Source organism: Hemitrygon akajei, chromosome 2, assembly GCF_048418815.1.
Source record: "Hemitrygon akajei chromosome 2, sHemAka1.3, whole genome shotgun sequence".
Taxonomy (NCBI): Eukaryota; Metazoa; Chordata; class Chondrichthyes; order Myliobatiformes; family Dasyatidae; genus Hemitrygon; species Hemitrygon akajei.
Window position 1 is genome coordinate 37,077,608 of NC_133125.1, and position 19,358 is coordinate 37,096,965.

A 19,358-nucleotide genomic window follows, 5' to 3' on the forward strand; every position below is an offset into this window, starting at 1 on the left:
TGCTGAGTTCATCCAGCTTGTTAGTACAATAAGATGGACTCTTAACCTCACAATCTTGTTGTTTTGGCCTTGTCTGTCTGCACTGCACTTACTCTGTAAGTGTACCGCTTTATTCAGCATTCTGTTATTATTTTCCCTTGTACTATCTCAATGCTCTGTTGCAAAGAAGTGATCTGCATGAACAGCATGTAAAAGTTTTTCCTCTAAGGCTCAGTACATGTGACAATAATAAACCAATTCCAATGCCTAACCGTTTCCAAATAATCTTTCTCTAATTTCATGATGGCTTAGACTCCTCCAGATATGGAACAATGTAATTCCTACTTGCCATAGTGTAAATTCTAAACTGAAGTCAAATCACACCCTTTTATGTACTTTTATTAAGTACTATCTCTCCTTAATGTAACCCTAAAAACTCTGGAAACATTTATTGATCAGTAATGCCCACCTCCAATGGCTTTCTCTAACATGTCTAGAAACATATAGTGCTCCAAACTGTGGTCCAACCCACACCTTGTAACAGCTTTAGCAAAAAAACATTCTTTTTTATTTGCCAGCCCTCTCGTTATAAATCAAGGAGCTGTTGTCTGGGGTAACTTGCACATATAAGAATTGAATTCAGCACCTCACTAATTATCTCAGTAAGGATGTAAAGTTGATCCATTTAATCAATGGCCAGATCAGTAAAGGTAGAAATAATGTGTCTAAGTGTCAGACTTGATAATAACCTATGAATTCATAATTACCACCAAACAATTTCTCAGGGATGAAAAAAGGAACTCCAGAATTCCTCTTATACTGGATATTGATAAAAATATTTTCCTGAAGGGTCTCAGCCCAAAACATCAACTGTTTATTTATTTGCACAGTTGCTGCCTGATCTGTTGAATCCTTCCAGCATTCTGTGCGTGCTGCTTTGGATTTCCAGCATCTGTAGATTTTCTTGTGCTTATTTAAAATTTGTCACCTTTTACCTCAGTCTCTCTCAATCCTAATTTCCTTCTATTTATACATCTCTTTACTATATTATTTTTTGGGCAGGTGGGGCTCATCAGCTTTGGAAACTGCTTACCCAGAAGGAAACTGGGATCCATAGGAATTTCTACCTTGCGGAGGGTAGTGAATCTCTACAATTCTGTGCCCCAGGAGGTTCTGGAGGGTGGATCATCAGAAATAATTGAAGTGGAAGCAGATACACTTTGAAAGACTGGGGAACTGAGGGTTATGGGGAACTGGCACAGAAGAAAATTTGAGCCCAGGTATAGCTCAGCTATGAACATAAGAACGTATGGCGAGGTGGTCTACTCCTGTTCCGGTTCTTATTTTCCATTTATGCTACAAGTATCACTCAGGGCTTTCAATCAATTAATGTTTTAAATCCCCAACACATTTCCACTCTTCCATTCTATGGGGTTCCAGTAAAGCTCCATACAGGCTCAGTGATCAGCATCTTGCCTATCATTTAGGCACATTGCACATTTTCTCACTCAATGAAGACTTTCAACAGTTTCAGACAACGATCCTGGATTTAAATTGTGAGTCAGGGAGCAGAAGTGAAGGTAACTGCTGTTACTAAGGAGAAGGTGCTCGGGAAGCTGAAAGGACTGAAGGACCTGGACCACATGGACTACGACCAAGCGTTCTGAAAGAGGTAGCTGAAGAGACTGAGAAGGCATTAGTAGAGAGTTTTCAAGAATCACTGGATTCTGGAATCGATCCGGAGGACAGGAAAATTGCAAATGTCACTCCACTCCTTAAAAAGGGAAGGAGACAAAAGAAAGGAAATTATAGGCCAGCAGTAGTTGGCACATGTTTAAAGATGAGGTTTCTGGGTACCTGGAGGCACATGGTAAAATAGGCTAAAGTCATCATGGTTTCCTTACAAACCTGTTGGAATTCTCTGAGGAAGCAACAGGCAGGATAGACAAAGGAGAATCAGTGGATGTTGTTTACTTGGATTTTCAGAAGGCTTTTGACAAGGTGAAGAGCTCATAGTATTTCAAGAAAGACACTAGCATGGATAGAAGATTGGCTGACTGGCAGGAGGCAAAGAATGGGCTTAAAGGTGGACTAGTGGTGTTTCACAGAGGTCCATGCTGGGACCAATTCTTTTGACGTTATTTGTCAATGATTTGGATGTTGGAATTGATGGTTTGTGGCTATGTTTATGTATGATATGAGAATAGGTGGAGGCATAGGTAGTGCTGAGGAAGCAGGAAGTCTGCAGAAAGACTGACTGATTCGGAGAATGGACAAAGAAATGACAGATGAAATATAGTGTCGGGAAGTGTATGGTCAGTCACTTTGGTAGAAGGAAGAAAGGCAGAGACTATTTTCTAAAAGGAGAGAAAATTTGGAAATCAGAGGTGAAAGGGACTTGGGAGTCCTCATGCAAGGTTTCCTAAAGATTAATTTATAGGCTGCATCAATGGTAAGGAAGCCAAATGTAATATAAACATTCATAATAATATTAATAATAACAATTTACTGATACAGAGTGGGAAATTATTTCCTTACAGCAGCAATATTTAAAAACACACTTGGCAATTTGCCGACTTAACTAATATCATACAAAATAATAATATACAATAATAGTGTACCAGTGTGCAATAATAATGCACGAAATAATAAAACAGACTGTTGTATTCTCCTGTCACACAGAGATGTGTGCTATTATATATGCAGTTATATATGCTTATTGCATTTGGTAGGAAAATTTTCTGTAGTGATCCTTGTGCCAGCGGAGCTAAATAAGTCTGTCCGAAAAGGTGCTCCACTTCTTATTCAATGGGTCATGGAGAGGATTACCAGTGACCTCCTCTCCACCATTACCTCAATAGAGTCCAGGTTGCAGCCTTTTTGATGAGTTTATTTTGACTTTTTGCATCACCAGCACCAATGCTGCTTCCCCAACATAAAGCCGCAAAGAAGACTGCACTCGCTACAACAGACTGGTAAAATATCTCTAACATCCTGCTGCACACATTGAAGAATCTCAGCTTCCTTAGAAAATAGAGTCTGCTCATCCCCTTCTTTTAAACAGCCATGGTGTTGCTTTTCCAGTCAAGTTTGTTGTCGAGGTGAACACCCAAGTATTTGTACTCCTCCACCACCACAACTACTTCTTCCAGAATGTATACAGGACACATCACAGTTTTCTTCCTCCTAAGATCAATCACCATCTCCCTGGTTTTCGCCACATTCAGGATCCCTCCCACACCACTCCACAAACTTGTCCACCAGAACTCTGTATTCCGACTCCTGCCCAACTCTGATACAACCAACCACCGCAGGGTCATCAGAGAACTTCTGCAAGTGGCAAAACTGCGAGTTGTACTGTAAGTCTGAGGTGTACAGTGTGAACAGAAACGGAGACAGAACAATCTCTTGTTGGGCTCCAGTGCCACTCACTACTAGCTCAGACAAAGAACTGCCCAGACGTACAAACTGGGGTCTATCTGTCAGGTAGTCAGTAAACCAGGAGATTACAAATGCACTAGCATTTGTCTATGTCCATCCTTTGCAGCTTCTCACTCATAAGTAGTGGCTGGATTGTATTGAAGGCACTACAGAAATCAAAAACTGTGATTCTCACAATGCCACCAGCATCATCCAGGTGGGAGTGAGCTCCCTGTAACAGGTAGATGATGGCATCATCCACTTTCACAAGGTTGATAGGAAAACTGTAGAGGGTCCAATGAAGATCTCACCTGCACTCCAAGGTAAGTCAGGACCAGCCTCTCCAGCACCTTCATCACATGAGATGTGACGGCAATTGGTCTGCAGTCACTAATGTAGTCATTTCAAAAAGAACAGAATTTTAAAGCAAGGATGTAATACTGAGGTTTTATAGGGCACTTATCAGACCACACTTGGAGATTTCTGAACAGTCATGGTCCCCTTATCTAAGAAAGGATTTGCTGGCATTGGAGAGGATCCAAAGGAGGTTCACAAGAATGATTCTGTAAATGAAATGATTAATGTATGAGGAGCTTTTGATGGCTCTGGGTCTGTATTCGCTGGAGTTTAAAAGAACGAGGGGGATCTCATTGAAATCTATCTATGTTCAAATTAAAATTTTTGATCATGGTACATACACATCGGCGTATACAACCCCGAGATATGCGGGCATACTGGGCAAATCTGTAGAACAGTAACTTAATCAATGGACAACAAATTGTGCAAATGCAAATATCAATAAATAGAAATAAATAAAAAGTGTGGGGACACCAAAAGTAAAATGAGTGTATTATCCCCTTTTGATGGTTGATGGGTAGTAACTGTTCTTGAACCTGGTGTGCAAATCCTGAAGCTCCTGTACCTTCCACCAGATGGCAGCAGCGAGAAAAGAGCATGGCCTGGGTGGTGAGGATCTTTAATAATGGATGCTGCTTTTCTACGGCAACATTTATGTAGGTGTGCTCAGTGGTTGGGAGGGCTTTACCTGTGATAAACTGGGCCAAATCCTACTTTTTGTAGTAGGATTTTCCACTCAATGACATTGCGGTTCCCCTACCAGGCCATAATGCAGCCAGTCAGCACACTTCCCACCACACATCTATAAAAGTTTGCCAAGGTTTTTGAAGACATGCTGAATCTCTGCAGACCCCTGAGGAAGTAGAGGCACTGTCATGCTTTTTTCGCAGATTGTATTTATATGATGGGTCCAGAACAGGTCCTTTAAGATAATGACAACCAGGAATTTAAAGTTACTGTCCCTCTCCACGTCTGATCCTCCAATGAACAAAACCACAGACCATAAGACACAGGAGCAGAATTAGGCCATCTGGCCCATTGAGTTTGCTCCGCTATTCAATCATGGCTGATGCTTTTCTTCTATCTCCTCAACCCCAGTTCCCGGCCTTCTCCCAGTAACCTTTGAAGCCATGTTCAATCAAGAACCTATCAATCTCTGTATTCAATACACCCAACAACCTGGCCTACAGAGCTGCATGTGGCAACAAATTCCACAAATTCACCACCTTTTGGCTAAAGAAATTTCTCTGTATATCTGTTTTGAAAGAGCACCCCTCTATCCTGAGGCTGTGCCCTCTTGTCGTAGACTCTCCCACCATGGGAAACATCCTTTCCAATTGTACTCTGTCTGGACCTTTCAACATTCAAAAGGTTTGAATTAGATCCCCCCCCTCATCCTTCTGAATTCCAGTGAGTACAGATCCAGAGGCATCAAACGTTCCTCGTACGATAACCCTTTCATTCCTGGAATCACCCTTGTGAACCTCCTCTGGATCCTCTCCAATGCCAACACATCTTTTCTAAGTTGAGGAGCCCAAAACTGTTGACAATACTCAAGGAGAGGCCTCACCAGTGCCTTATAAAGCCTCAGCAACACATCCTTGCTCTCGTATTCTAGACCTCTTGAAATGAATGCTAACATAGAATTCCTCACCACCGACTCAACCTGTAAGTACTGGCTCTTGGACTTCTGGTTTCCCTCTCCTGAAGTCTACAATCAGTTTCTTGGTCTGACTGACATTGAGTGAAAGGTTGTAATTATTACACCACTCAGCCAAATTTTCAATCACCTTCTTGCATGTTAATTCATCACCATCTTTGAAGTTTGGCCAGGTGGATTCAGAATTGGCTTGCCTGCAGAAGGCAGAGGTCGTGGTGGAGGGTGTACATTCAGATTGGAGGGTTGTGACTAGTGGTGTCCCACAAGGATCTGTTCTGGGACCTCTACTTTTCGTGATTTTTATTAACGACCTGGATGTGAAGGTAGAAGGATGGGTTGGCAAGTTTGCAGACGACACAAAGGTTGGTGGTGTTGTAGACAGTGTAGAGGATTGTCGAAGATTGCAGAGAGACATTGATAGGATACAGAAGTGGGCTGAGAGGTGGCAGATGGAGTTCAACCTGGAGAAGTGTGAGGTGGTACACTTTGGAAGGACAAACTCCAAGGCAGATTACAAAGTAAATGGCAGGATATTTGGTAGTGTGGAGGAGCAGAGGGATCTGGGGGTACATGTCCACAGATCCCTGAAAGTTGCCTCACAGGTAGATAGGGTAGTTAAGAAAGTTTATGGGGTGTTAGATTTCATAAGTCAAGGGACCGAGTTTAAGAGACGCGATGTAATGATGCAGCTCTATAAAACTCTAGTTAGGCCACACTTGGAGTACTGTGTCCAGTTCTGGTCGCCTCACTATAGAAAGGATGTGGAAGCATTGGAAAGGGTACAGAGGAGATTTACTAGGATGCTGCCTGGTTTAGAGAGTATGGATTATGATCAGAGATTAAGGGAGCTAGGGCTTTACTCTTTGGAGAGAAGGAGGATAAAAGGAGACATGATAGAGGTGTACAAGATATTAAGAGGAATAGATAGAGTGGACAGCCAGCGCCTCTTCCCCAGGGCACCTCTGCTCAGTACAAGAAGACATGGCTTTAAGGCAAGGGGAGGGAAGTTCAAGGGGGATATTAGAGGAAGGTTTTTCACTCAGAGAGTGGTTGGTGCGTGGAATGCACTGCCTGAGTCAGTGGTGGAGGCAGATACACTAGTTAAGTTTAAGAGACTACTAGACAGGTATATGGAGGAATTTAAGGTGGGGGGGGGGGGGTTATATGGGAGGCAGGGTTTGAGGATCAGCACAGCACTGTGAGCCGAAGGGCCTGTAATGTGCTGTACTATTCTATGTTCTATTATTATCACAGTAATGTTATCAGTAGACCTGTATATGGTGTTGGAGCTGTACTTGGCCACACAGGTATAGGTGTGAAGCAAGTAGAGGAGAGGACCAAGCACACATCCCCTGTGGTGAGATTGTGGGGGAGTGGGGGAGTCTTGGAGCAGATGAATAGAAAGAAATCAGTTTAGAACAGAAATTAGGATGAATTTCTTTAGCCAGAAGATGGTGAATCTGTGGAATTCATTGCTGTAAATAGCTGTGGAGGCCGTCATTGAATATATTTAAAGCAGAGGTTGATAGGTTCTTGATTGGTAAGAGCGTCAAAGGTTATGGGGAGAAGACGGGAGAATGGGTTTGGGAAGTTAATAAATTAGCCATAATGGAATGGCAGAGCAGACTTGATAAGTGAAATGGCCTAATTCTGCTCCTGTGTCTTATAGTCTTATAATCAGCCCTCTGGTAGCTGGCTTCACTGTTCATGATGAAACCTAATTTGAAGCATTGCCTTCTATGATTATGGATCATCTTTGGAAAAGGGAAAAACCTTATCCAATAATGTGACCAGCTGCCTTGGCCATACCCCCAAAATAAACATCAGAAATACATGTAAACTACTATGAAAACATTAAAAACACCAATACGTTGAAAAATGCAAACTCACAATGTATTGTAAGCCCGTCACATTCTTTCCCCTCCAGGTACAGGTTGCTGTACAGGTTATCTCAGTCATGCAAAAATTCCTAAGTTGTTGCATTTCCTGGGTAACTGCCTACTTTTCCCCACAAAGGCTGGCCAAATTATTTTGCTATTGACATTTACACCTCTTCCATTTGCAACTTTTTAAACCAATCCCATTACTACACTTTGTCCTTTTAGTCGTTTAATTTCTCTTCCCAGGACACAATCAAATCTCTACTTTTTTTTAGTCTTTTTTTCCCTATTTGTACTTCCATAGATGCTGTCCACATTATAAAGTATTTTCAGAAAGCAAAACACGCAGAGTTCTAAAAACATACGGCTTTAGGAAGCTGACTAAAACACTTGTTCAATCTATCTCAGTATTTGATTACTTGCTTCAGTTGTTAGCAGGATATTACCAAGTAATTGTTTTTCAAAGTTTTACGTGCATTCTATTTCTGTAGAATGTCTTCAGCAAATAATATTACATTCCATTAACTCACCATCATATTCTGGGAAGTAATCAACCAGGTGAGAATACATGATCTTCTCCTCCAAGAGATCTTTCTTGTTTAAGAAGAGAATTACTGAGGAATTCTGAAACCAAGGATATGTGATGATCGTCCGAAATAGTGCTTTGCTTTCCTCCATTCGATTCTGGAATGAATTACATTGAGACAAAATCAGCAATCAGAAGACAAGTACTGAAAAGTTTATTCCACTAAGTGTAGATTCAAGGCCAATGAAGGAATGATATAATTTCTTTTACAACAAGTAGGTTACAACAGGGATCAGAATGCTGCTGATGACCAATTATTACTATTTTGAGAAATATTGTGGAATACTGGTAGCTCGGGATGGCTACTTGGAAGCTTGGTTGATCACCAAACTTGGCAAAATGTTTGCAGCCGTTTTGGCTCCAATCAAAAAGCCACCTTCCGTGCACAGTTGAGGGTGGTGTCTACTCAGGATACTGGCTTATATACTCCTCCGGGGTCCAAATGGATATCGATTAGATGCCATGATCTGGTTGGCTGGTGCAAAACAATGTGAACTGTTTAGCAATAGAAGATTCTGATTGACTAGTTTCTGCAGAATTGCTATTCTGGCTGAAATGTAAAAGTATGTATAGATGCAAACATTTATTAATCTGTATGCAACATATAGACATACAGGCAGTCCCCTAAGTTATGACACGGTTCTGTTCTTGAGGAGTATCGTAAGTCAGAGATGAAATACAACATGGGGGAGAAGATCACATAAGCAGCACTGACAGGAGACTAAGCAGGCATAGGAAGAGCAGCTAGCAGCCTGCCTCACTAAGTCAGTGAGCAGGTGAGCAAGACTGTATCTTGGCTCAACTCAACCTGACTGTTATTGTACTGAGGGAACAGCAATGGGCTGAGAAGGCCTACCCCCAGCCCCCTCCATCACATTCTCTCCCAGTAGAAGAGGCCTGCTATAATAATTGTCAAAAAACAGTCAAAGTAAGGTTACATTTCACTTTCTTATTTTTCTCTTCTGATAAACACTTAACACAAGTAATTCCTGGATAACTATCTGAATTAGTGCAATATGTAAGTTTTAGTTGTATGATACTTAACTCAAGTTTGAAGAACATACTTAGTGCTTTCGCCATCACAAGCAACAAATTTTTTATAAGTGACTGGATTCTTTTATTTGGTAGCCAGATTGTTTAAAAACATGGCTTTGCTGGACACAAATCTGATCTTACAATATGACTGCCAACAATATTCTCCATCACAAAGACCAGCTACTTCAACTCGACAACAAAATCTGATCTAGCTTAAGTCTTGTGTACCATTTGGCACACCTGGGCTCAATTATTCAGTTTGACTTGTCCAGACCCAACATTCAAGTGTCAGATTCAACTGACCAAATCCAAATATATGCCTTATCCCACTCATCCAATGTCCTCCCAAATTTTTACCTACATTGGCTCTGAATGCCCAGTAAATTATATTCTTATGTTTGTTCTTATGTCATTCTGTCTTCTACAACTCTCCACAACCTTTCCTAATGCAAAGAAGTATTAACTCTTAGTCCTTCAGAAGTCTGAACAACTGAAGTGTTATTGCTACGTACACATGCTGCTGCTCTATCAGAGGAAACAAGGTTAGCTGTGTGGGTGTTACCCTTACACTCCCTCCACAAATATTTCTGCTACTCTTTCCTCGATAAAGACCTTCATTTGACATATATTTTAAGATCCTCATCACTTGTACAATGTTTCCACATATACTTTCTTTGCGAGCATTTCCCTCAAGATCTAATTCAAATGAAATATTGATGAATTAATTATAGTGTGTTAGATTTAATCCTTATTGAAACAAACTTAATCTAGAATAATTAAAATGCCATGGACTAAAAAACAGGTAATAACCCACAATTAATTACCTCATTGTCTGATTCCACAAGTACTTGATCATATTCACTAAGGGCAACCAAAAACATAATGGACGTCACATTTTCAAAGCAATGAATCCATTTTCTTCGTTCTGATCGTTGACCCCCAACATCGACCATTCTGAAAGACCAATACAAGATCAAATTTTATTGAATCAGATTAGGAAGTCAAACAACCTCAGAGCAATCAGTCAATAAATCTGGCATGCAAAACAAGGGAGGTCTGGCCAACTTTATTTCACATGCAGAGGCTAATATTCATATTATTAATAAAGCATCTCAGAGGAGAAAATAATCAAATTTAGTTACTGATCTGGAAGAAACCAAAGTAGATACATATTTGCGAGTCACTTCTTGCTCTTCAAATGATGACATATTGAAATGCAAAATTTATGTTTCATTGTTTAATCTTTTAAGTGATTTTCCATTTAATCATTTCCAGACCAAGTGGATAATATTTCAAAGATTACAAACAGCTTTTTAAAAAAAGTATAAACATTTATAAGTATTATAATATTAATTTATGAAGCATGCAATTGTCATTTTAAAATCAATTCTAACAATATTACATAATGAAACTCTATGTATATCATGCTCAGAGTTCTGGTAGATTGAAGCTTGTTGTCCAAATTGCAAAAACTGTTAGTGCTGTTCAGTAATTTTCTTCTACCTGAAAATGACGGTTTGTAAGTCGAAAGGGTATTCAATGATCCCTGTTGTTGGGACTCGCACTCTAAGCACATCTTGTTGAGTGGGTAGATAGGTAGGTGCTGCTATACGGTCCAAGTCTTTAAGATAGCTACAGATGGAGAAACAACAGGAATGCAAAGACTGTGACATTCGAGAGGGAAGACAGGGTGAGGAAAATAGAATGGGGTGGTGATCACCATTCTCCCTGCCTAAAAGACTGTACTGAGTTCCCCAAGATGATGCCACTTATTCAAGGTGGTGGCATGGGACAGTTTATTTGTACTTAAGCCGTTTCCTTACCAGATTGTGCCATTTTCCCAAGAACGCAGAGTGCATTTTCCCAGTATTTTACATCTCCAACACTTTGAAATTCTTTTTAAGAAAATCAATTGAATTGATAACACCAAAGGGTTAAATTACACAAATCAAAAATTGCAATCATTTTTTAAGATTTTGCCTCTGATAGACTACAATAATTACTTAGCGACGTGAGTAATTAAGTGATAGTTTATGTCAGAAAATACTGGGAGGACACAACTTCTGCTACCTAGGAAATTTACAACAGGCCCCAATCAGTACCTGAAGATTATATTCTCCAGATCAAATGGATACTCAATGATGCCAGTTGTGGGCACTCGAACCCGCAGCACATCCTGTTGAGTTGGCAGATAATCAGGTGCTGCAATACGATCAGTATCACTAAGGTAGCTGTGAAATAAGAAAGAAAATTAACTATGATGCATTGACTCCTGTAATGGAGTGCCTTGAATTATTTATGGAAATCAAAATATGAAAAGCTGCAGTAAAAGTTAAAATGGACAAATTAACTAAAATGAATGAGACATACTCTTGCTTTGTTTGCTGAGAGACAGTAAGACAGAAGAGGAGTGGGGAGGAGGGTGGAGGGGAGAGAGACAGACAGAGAGAGGGGGGAGAGAGAAAGATAGATGGGGAGGGAGGGAGAGAGAGACAGAGACAAAGATAGAGGAGAGAGTGAGAGAAAGACAGAGGGACACACACACCCACAAAGAGGGAGACAATGCATTATTTGGTTGCATTTTAAGTACAACATTCTACTGAGAAATTGGTCTGGAGATTGGCCAACTCATTATGATTGTTACTCACTAGTAAAACACTCAGTGTTAAAACAAAAGATTCAATGAGTTGAAAACAAAAATTGAAGCAGGTAGATCAGTGCAAAACTGAGTGAGCTGAATTGTCAGAGGTACCATCTTTCCAGGTAAAATGTTAACTGAAGCCTGATATGCTTTCTCAGGTATTCCTAAAAATCCTACGGTATTTTTTTCAAGGGAGTACAGGGGAGTTATTGACAACACCTCACTCATCAAGTCTCTGGATCAAACAATTTGCTGTATAAAACATTGTTTATGGAAACTATCTGTGTACAAAATGCACTGCTGCCTTTGCTATATAAAAATATCACGTTTCTTGTGTTCTCAATGAGTAGTGTATTTTCTATCACATCAGTTAAAGAGAGAAATAATGAATTCTGTGTATGCTAACAAATTTGTTTGAAATTGGGTTTCATTAAAATGTGATACTCTGACTTCTATAAACAGACATTTTAGATTTGAATCATAATGTACAGATCGATAACTCTATAGTTATCACACTGAACGTAATTCAAATTCCAGTCTACATTGGTACTCCCTGGACACCCACATGCTATAATAACCTACAGCCCTAGATGAAGTAGGTCAGTCCTTTATTAGGTATCTGATTTACACTGTCAGTTTGATATTTGCTGGGCATGTATTACTAATACATTCCTCTGGCAAACCCATTAGTTATAATTTCTGTTTTAATAGTGAGTCATGCCACAGAGCCTTGGAGATATATTTGAATTAAGCAACATGATTACCAAACTTGTAAGATAATTCTGCTCAAAAAAGGCCATTGAAGAATGGAGGATTGAATACTCCAGGAACTAGGACCAAAGCAGGTTAAGATCTTTAAGATCTAAGATTTCTCCGAAAAAATATAAGTTTTGTTTAATATAACAATTTGAATTGCCTTCTATGAAGCCACTGCCCAAGTTATTTATCAAGCTTATATGCATTAAAGTGAATGCAACTTAAAATAGTTGATAAAAAAATCATCTTCTGAACAAAAGCAGACTCCATTCTCTTAACTCTTGGTCAGGGACAGTATAGAAAAAATTTTTGGTTATGAAATAGACCAAACATTATGCATTCTTACCAGGTAATACCAACTAAAGGCCAAGTGCATTCACAGCGGAATGAAAATCATGTAGGAACCTTCTTAGATTGTTTACTTCAAACAATTATTGCCAATGCTCTGATTTGCCTGTTGTTTCTCTGATATTAAATGTACCTATTGAAACCTATTCAAAGTCTTGCTCAGATCAGATTAACTGCTTATATCTCATCGGAAAATTAAACCAACAACTTGTAGATCTGTACTTGCGTTCCAATATGCTCAACACAAATGTATTCTGGTTATTTACTGATTATTTAACGCGATGTTGGCTGAATAAAAAAAAAACTTGGGACATTATTTTCATTGTATTCCAATTGTGTTTAGAAATCAATCATTTTGGGCAAGATGGTTTTACGAGAGTAAATTATTTATAACAGCAGAGACAGAAATAACATCATGTTAATTTTCTTGGGATAACAATTATTTTACATAATACAAGAAATCCAAGTAATGCTCAGAGAAAAAAAATCATAAAAAAGATAATAGAGCTGGAGTAAATTGTGCTAATATAATATTTTATATTAGTGAGTATAAAAAATATATTATGGCACAAATAATCCCAACATTTCCCAACCGTCCCAACCAGGTCAGCTGTGTTATTTTTCAAAGCCATAATAATTAGAATTTAAAATGAAATGTCCAGGTCTTAAAGGGCATTTAAGTTTTAAGAAGTGTGAACAAGTAAACCTTAAGAGGAAAGTGATTTGTTATGAAGGGTAACCAGTTACAGTTTCAATTAATGTTTAGATCTTAAAACAAGTTTGTGGATGCATAAGAAGGGTATAAATTTGCTTCTAAGCTTCATTGTTGTTAGAGGGCAGAGTTTAACCAAATGGGAACACAAATGGCCTTAACCTGCAAAAAGTAGTGGATATAGCCCAGGCAATCACAGGTAAAGCCCTCCCCACCATTGAGTATACAGTCGGCCCTCCTTATCCGCGAGTTTAGCATGCGCGAATTCAACCAACCGCGAATTGAGAAAACCTGGAAGTGCTCTTCCAGTACTTGTTGTTCAAGCGTGTACAGACTTTTCTTCCCTTGTCATTATTCCCAAAACAATGCAGTATAACAACTATTTTACATAGCATTTACATTCTATTAAGTATTGTAAGTAATCAAGAGATGATTTAAAGTATACGGGAAGACGTGCGTAGGTTATCGTGGATCGGGATTGAAAAAAATTCGGAAGTTCTCTTACTAAGTAAGTCGGAACAGGTACATCCGGTATTATTTAGCGTCAGTTAGTCAAACATTTGTCTTAGTATATAGATAGATAGATAGATACTTTATTCATCCCCATGGGGAATATAGTATATATTTTACCTTTCTATGCATATAAAACACTTAAGAACATATGTTTTCAGCACCAGGCTTGGGAATGGAAGTTCCCGAGTTCCATCCAGTGACAGATCGCTCCCGAGCACGCTCTCCGTTCATGCCTGGTTGATGTGGAGGATCAAAAACCAAAAACCCAAAAACCCAATAATTAAACCACTGTGTTGCTTAGTAATAATTTTAGCTTTCATCGGGGCAGGGCCTTTCTCACTTCATCCTTTAAAATTGTTCCGATTGTTGACCGAATGTAGCCTAACGCTTTTCCAATGACCAATGGCGTTTCATCTCTTTCCGATCGCTTTATTATTTCCACTTTATTTTCAGTCGTGATCGTGATTATTTCTGTGAACAGAAACACTGCAGATTCAGAGCTCCACTGCCGGGTCCTAATGAGACAGGTTAAATAAGGTCTGGGGTTCCACTGAGTCCTAAGGTCCACCGCATTGACACAGGTTGAACAAGGGACTTGAGCATCCGCGAGGGGTCCCAGAACCAATCCCTCGAGGATAAGAAGGGCCGACTGTATTTACAAGGAGAGTTGTCACAAGAAAGCAGCACCCATTAGAGACCCCCCCCCCCAGCATTTCTTCTCACTGCTGCCATCAGGATGGAGGCAAAACAGCCTCAAATCCCACACCATCAGGTTCAGGAACAGCTATTATCCCTCAACCATCAAGCTTCGGAACCAGAGGAAATAACTTCACTCACTCCAACACTGAACTGATTCCATAATCTATAGGCTCATTTTTAAGGACTCTACAATTTGTGGTTCTTGATATATATTGCTTATTTATTATTATTATTTTTGTATTTGCACAGTTTGTGGCCTTTTGCAAATAGGTTGTTTGTCTTTGTGGTATGCAATTTTTCAGTGATCCTATGAGTTTCTTTGTATCTTCTGCAAATGCCTGCAGAAAATGAATCACCAGGTAGTATATGGTGACATCTATCTGCTTTGATAATAAATTTACTGTGAACTTCAAACTACATTTGTCACCTTAGTGTCATATTTTTGTAGCTATCCAAAACAAAAATACTCTCAATCTTTAGAACATAATGAAGTTTCTTCTTCCTTTCCCTACTTAACAGATGGCAAAACTATGTAATAGACTTTCTACATCTCATCTCACAAATACTGCCAAACTGATGATTGAAGTGTTTCCCAATAATAACCAAGATTAGGAATTCTGTGGCTACAAACTACTTATTTACTCCGACTGCAGTATACTAAAGCCTCCTCACCTCTTTATACACAAAACAAACTCAAAGTCACCTTCACAAAATAAGCAATACCTAAGAATGTACTGTATTTCCTCTGTACTCTGCACTTTATTCTGCATTCTGCTATTGATTACAGTGTACTCCCTGAATGCACTATGTAATTTTTCTCTATGAATGGTATTCAAGAGGAGTTTTTCACTGTGCCTTTGTACAGGTGACAATTGTTTTCATTCCAAAATATCTTACAGCTTTATCTTTGGGGATGAATGTGATGTTTCAAGCATATCAGTAAATGCCGAGTGTTCTTTGCTTTGGTTATTTATGTAATTGAAATACTTACCCTCTGTTGCCTGGTGTTGATTTCTAGATTTTCCAGAAATTCTCACTGTTGGTGTTGTCCAAGTGTGCTTTCCCCATTATTTCATGTGAGCTTGTGAGCCAAACTTTCCTGTGAATTATCTGGGCCTATATCGCACAAGTTATTGCACAGAATGGCATTTGTAAGGCTTCTAAACCTCAGTAGATACATACCTAGCTTGTCCAAGCTTTCCTCATCAGTATTAGTCTGTGTTAGATACGTGGGTTATAAGAAAAAAATGGCTGGAGTCAGTGAAAATAGTGAAAAGAAAACTGCCAATACTTACAACAAGTTTTCTACAAGTAAACACAGTAGTAGCTCTGTACTTATTATTGTCCAGTGTGAGCTCCTGGCAGTCCCTTTCCCTCTCTCACACCGAGGGTGAAGTCCTCCTTTTTATTTTAGGCACTAGGACATGCCAGTTTTAATTACCAACAAGCTAACTTATGACTACACATGAATTAGAACACAGAAACATAGAAAACATACAGCACAATACAGGCTCTTCGGCTCACATGTCCCTACCTTAGAACTACCTAAGCTTTACCCATAGCCGTCTATTTTTCTAAGCTCCATATAGCCATCCAGGACTCTTTTCAAAGACCCTATCGTTTCCGCCTCCACCACTGCTGCCAGCAGCCCATTCCACGCACTCACCATTCTTTGCATAAAAAACTTACCCGACATTTCCTCTGTACCTATTTCCAAACACCTTAAACTTGTGTCCTTTCATGCTAGCCATTTCAACCCTGGGAAAAAGCCTCTGACTATCCCTCTCATCATCTTATATACCTCTATCAAGTCACCTCTCATCTTCCGTTGCTCCAAGGAGAAAAGGCTGAGTTCACTCAACCTGTTTTCATAAGGCATGCTCCCCAATTCAGGCAACATCTTTGTAAAACTCCTCTTCACCCTTTCTATGGTTTCCACATCCTTCCTGTAGTGAAGCGACCAGAACTGAGCACAGTACTCCAAGTGGGGTCTGACCAGGGTCCTATATCACTGTAACATTACCTCTCAGCTCTTAAACTCAATCTCAATAATATGATGCACCCCACAACGTAGCAACCATCATATTACAAAATAAACAGAAGGATCTACCTTAAATACAGTGTACAAACATTAACATATTTACATGTCCCCATTACTAAACAAATCGAACATTCCACCGTGAATAGCAGGAAAGGCATCATAAAGACAACACAAGCACATCAGCTTGGTTTAGGATTAAAGTAAACTTTGGTGTCTGACTCGGAATGTATGTAGAAATGCAGAGGGAAAACAGCGGGTATACGGGGGGGGGGTGGACATTGAAGTGCATACACTCAGCGCAACAACAGCTGAATGACTAGGCGGTATCCCTGTTTGAGTGAATGCACGTGTGTAAGGAGTACACTTACTGAGTGCTCTCCATCACAGTCTGGTAAACCTTCTGTCAAGTGATTTGGAAGATTAATGTTTTCCCAAAGAAGGGCAATACTGTACATAATATCCCAGATGTGGTCTTGCACATAACTTTCCTTATTTTGAACATGGAGCACAACAACAGAGGACAGGTACTTTGACCACAATGTTGTCCAGACATTTTAACCTATTCTAAAAATAATCTAACCCTTTCCTGCTACATAGCCTCCATTTTTCTATCATCTATCTGCCTATCTAAGAGTTCCTTAAATGTCCCTAATGTATCTGCCCCTACCACTACCCATTGCAAGGTGTTCCATGCACTTAGCACTCTGTATAAGTAAAACTTAATTCTGACATCCAACCACCACCCCTCCACCAATATTTTCCTCCAGTCACTTTAAAATTATGTTCCCTTATACGAGTCAATTCCACCGTGGGAAAAAGTCTCTGGCTAGCTTGTCGATATGAGCCTCTTATCATTTTGTACAACTTTATCAAGTCATTTCTCATCCTCCTTCAGTCCAAAGAGATAAGCCCTAGGTTGTTCAAACTCCTCCTTGCAATAGTCACATTCTGCTGACTTCCTAACTACTAACTGTGCCCTAAGACACCCAGATCACTCTGCAAATCAGAGCATGCACTATGTCACCCACTTAGATATTTCCTTTACTATTCGCACCATAAATTGCCATCTCATGTTTTGCCACATTACACTCTGTTTGTCTAATCCACTAAACCTCCACAGCCTCCTTACATCTTCTTCACAATTTATTTTCTCAGCCATCTCTTCATCTGTAATTTGTGCTTCATTCAAGCACAATAACTGTAAATAGCTGATGCCCCAGCACCACTGGTTACATAGATTAGTAAAATTGGATGGCACAGAAACAGACACTTAAAACCCAATTTATCCATGCCAACTCTGATATCTAGTTGCACTAATCACAACTGCCCACAAACCTTCCTCCCAAGTAACTGACCAAATGCCTTTTAAATAACCTAACTGTATCTACATCCACAACATCCTCTGGCAACTCATTCCATATAACCACCCCCTCTGTGTTTAAGATGTTGCCCCTCAGATCTCCTTTCAAACTCTCTCTCTCAGCTCAAAACTATACCCTCTAGTACTGGACTCTCCCACTCTACTACTCATAGTGTTGTAAACCTCTACAAGGTCATTAGCAACAAGAAGAACTATTCAAGCTAACTCTTCATTTCCCATTAAGCATCTTGAGAACTTTGGAAAATTAAAGGTAATACATTTCTTTCTCACCAGCAACCACCATTAGGACCAGAGGGCAAATCCACTGGATCCATAGCCTTGTCCATGAAAGGCAGCACAGTGGTGCAATTAGTAGATCTGATTCCGAGAAACCGAGTTCAATCATAAGCGTAGTTCATATGCTCCCTATGACTGTCGGTTTCTTCCAAGTGCACTAGTTTCCTCTCACATCCCGCTGATATGCAGATTGATAAGTTAATCAGCCACCTTAAATTAGCCCAGTAGGTGAGTGGTAGAATATGGAGGGTAGGAGGGAGGGAGGAGTTGATTTGAATGTGGGGAGAATGAAATATGGAATTAAGAAAGGATTAGTCAAAATGTGTGCTTGTTGGTTGGTACGGCCTTGGTGAACCGAAGGACCTGTATCCATGCTATATTGCTCTAATTTGTTCAGTACCACTTCACTGATGTTTGTAATTTCTCTGCATTTCTTCCTGCCTCCAACTCCAAACTTACCCTATATAGTTGGTACCTCTATGTGGCACAGACACAATGCTCCACACTGATTAATTAGTCAATTCGAGGCACGGTAACAAGCGTCAGCTTCACTTGACACACCACAGAGACAATTACATACATGTGGTGTGTGGTGTGCCATCACAGGACTATCTCCAGAGTGATCCAGAATTCATACCTCAGCAATCCAAGCAAAATCTTTTTCAAAAATCACCAGAAAAGGTCTTAGAGTTCCCAGGTAAGAAATTCCTTAAAAGCTTCTACCCTTCATTCCAGAGCAATAATCAATGACCAATAAATAATTTTTCAATTAATGTTGTTAACTTCATATTCTTCCTTAGCATTCGCCCTCTCTTTATTTCAGCAATTCTTTTCAAAATGTTTATAGATCTATAAATTTTCACAAGATGAAACCTGTAAGTCGTATTGTTCGGAATATAAGCACTTAAGAAATAGGAATGGGAGTAAGCCATCTAGCCCATCAAGCCTGCTCCACTATTCAATAAGGCGGCCCTGTATTGTGCTATAGGTTTTTTATATTTCTAAGATCATGGCTGATCTGGCCTACCTGCCTTTCCCCCAAACCCTTCATTTCCTGACTAAGCAAAACTTATC

At 39.7% G+C, this 19,358-nt stretch overlaps 1 protein-coding gene across 3 annotated transcripts in view; it reads right to left on the minus strand.

Annotated features, from left to right (window-relative positions):
- Positions 1–19,358, minus strand: part of LOC140740827 (guanine nucleotide-binding protein G(q) subunit alpha-like) — a 204,873-nt gene that overhangs the window by 16,324 nt on the left and 169,191 nt on the right. For 2 of the 3 annotated variants that reach the window (XM_073070386.1, XM_073070368.1), the window contains exons 4-7: positions 11,020–11,148; positions 10,421–10,549; positions 9,742–9,871; positions 7,827–7,980 (exon numbers count right to left, since the gene is read on the minus strand). In XM_073070386.1, coding sequence (XP_072926487.1) covers positions 7,827–7,980; positions 9,742–9,871; positions 10,421–10,549; positions 11,020–11,148 — 542 coding nt within the window. The remainder of the gene's footprint in view (positions 1–7,826; positions 7,981–9,741; positions 9,872–10,420; positions 10,550–11,019; positions 11,149–19,358) is intronic. The other variant, XM_073070376.1, reaches the window with a different exon arrangement.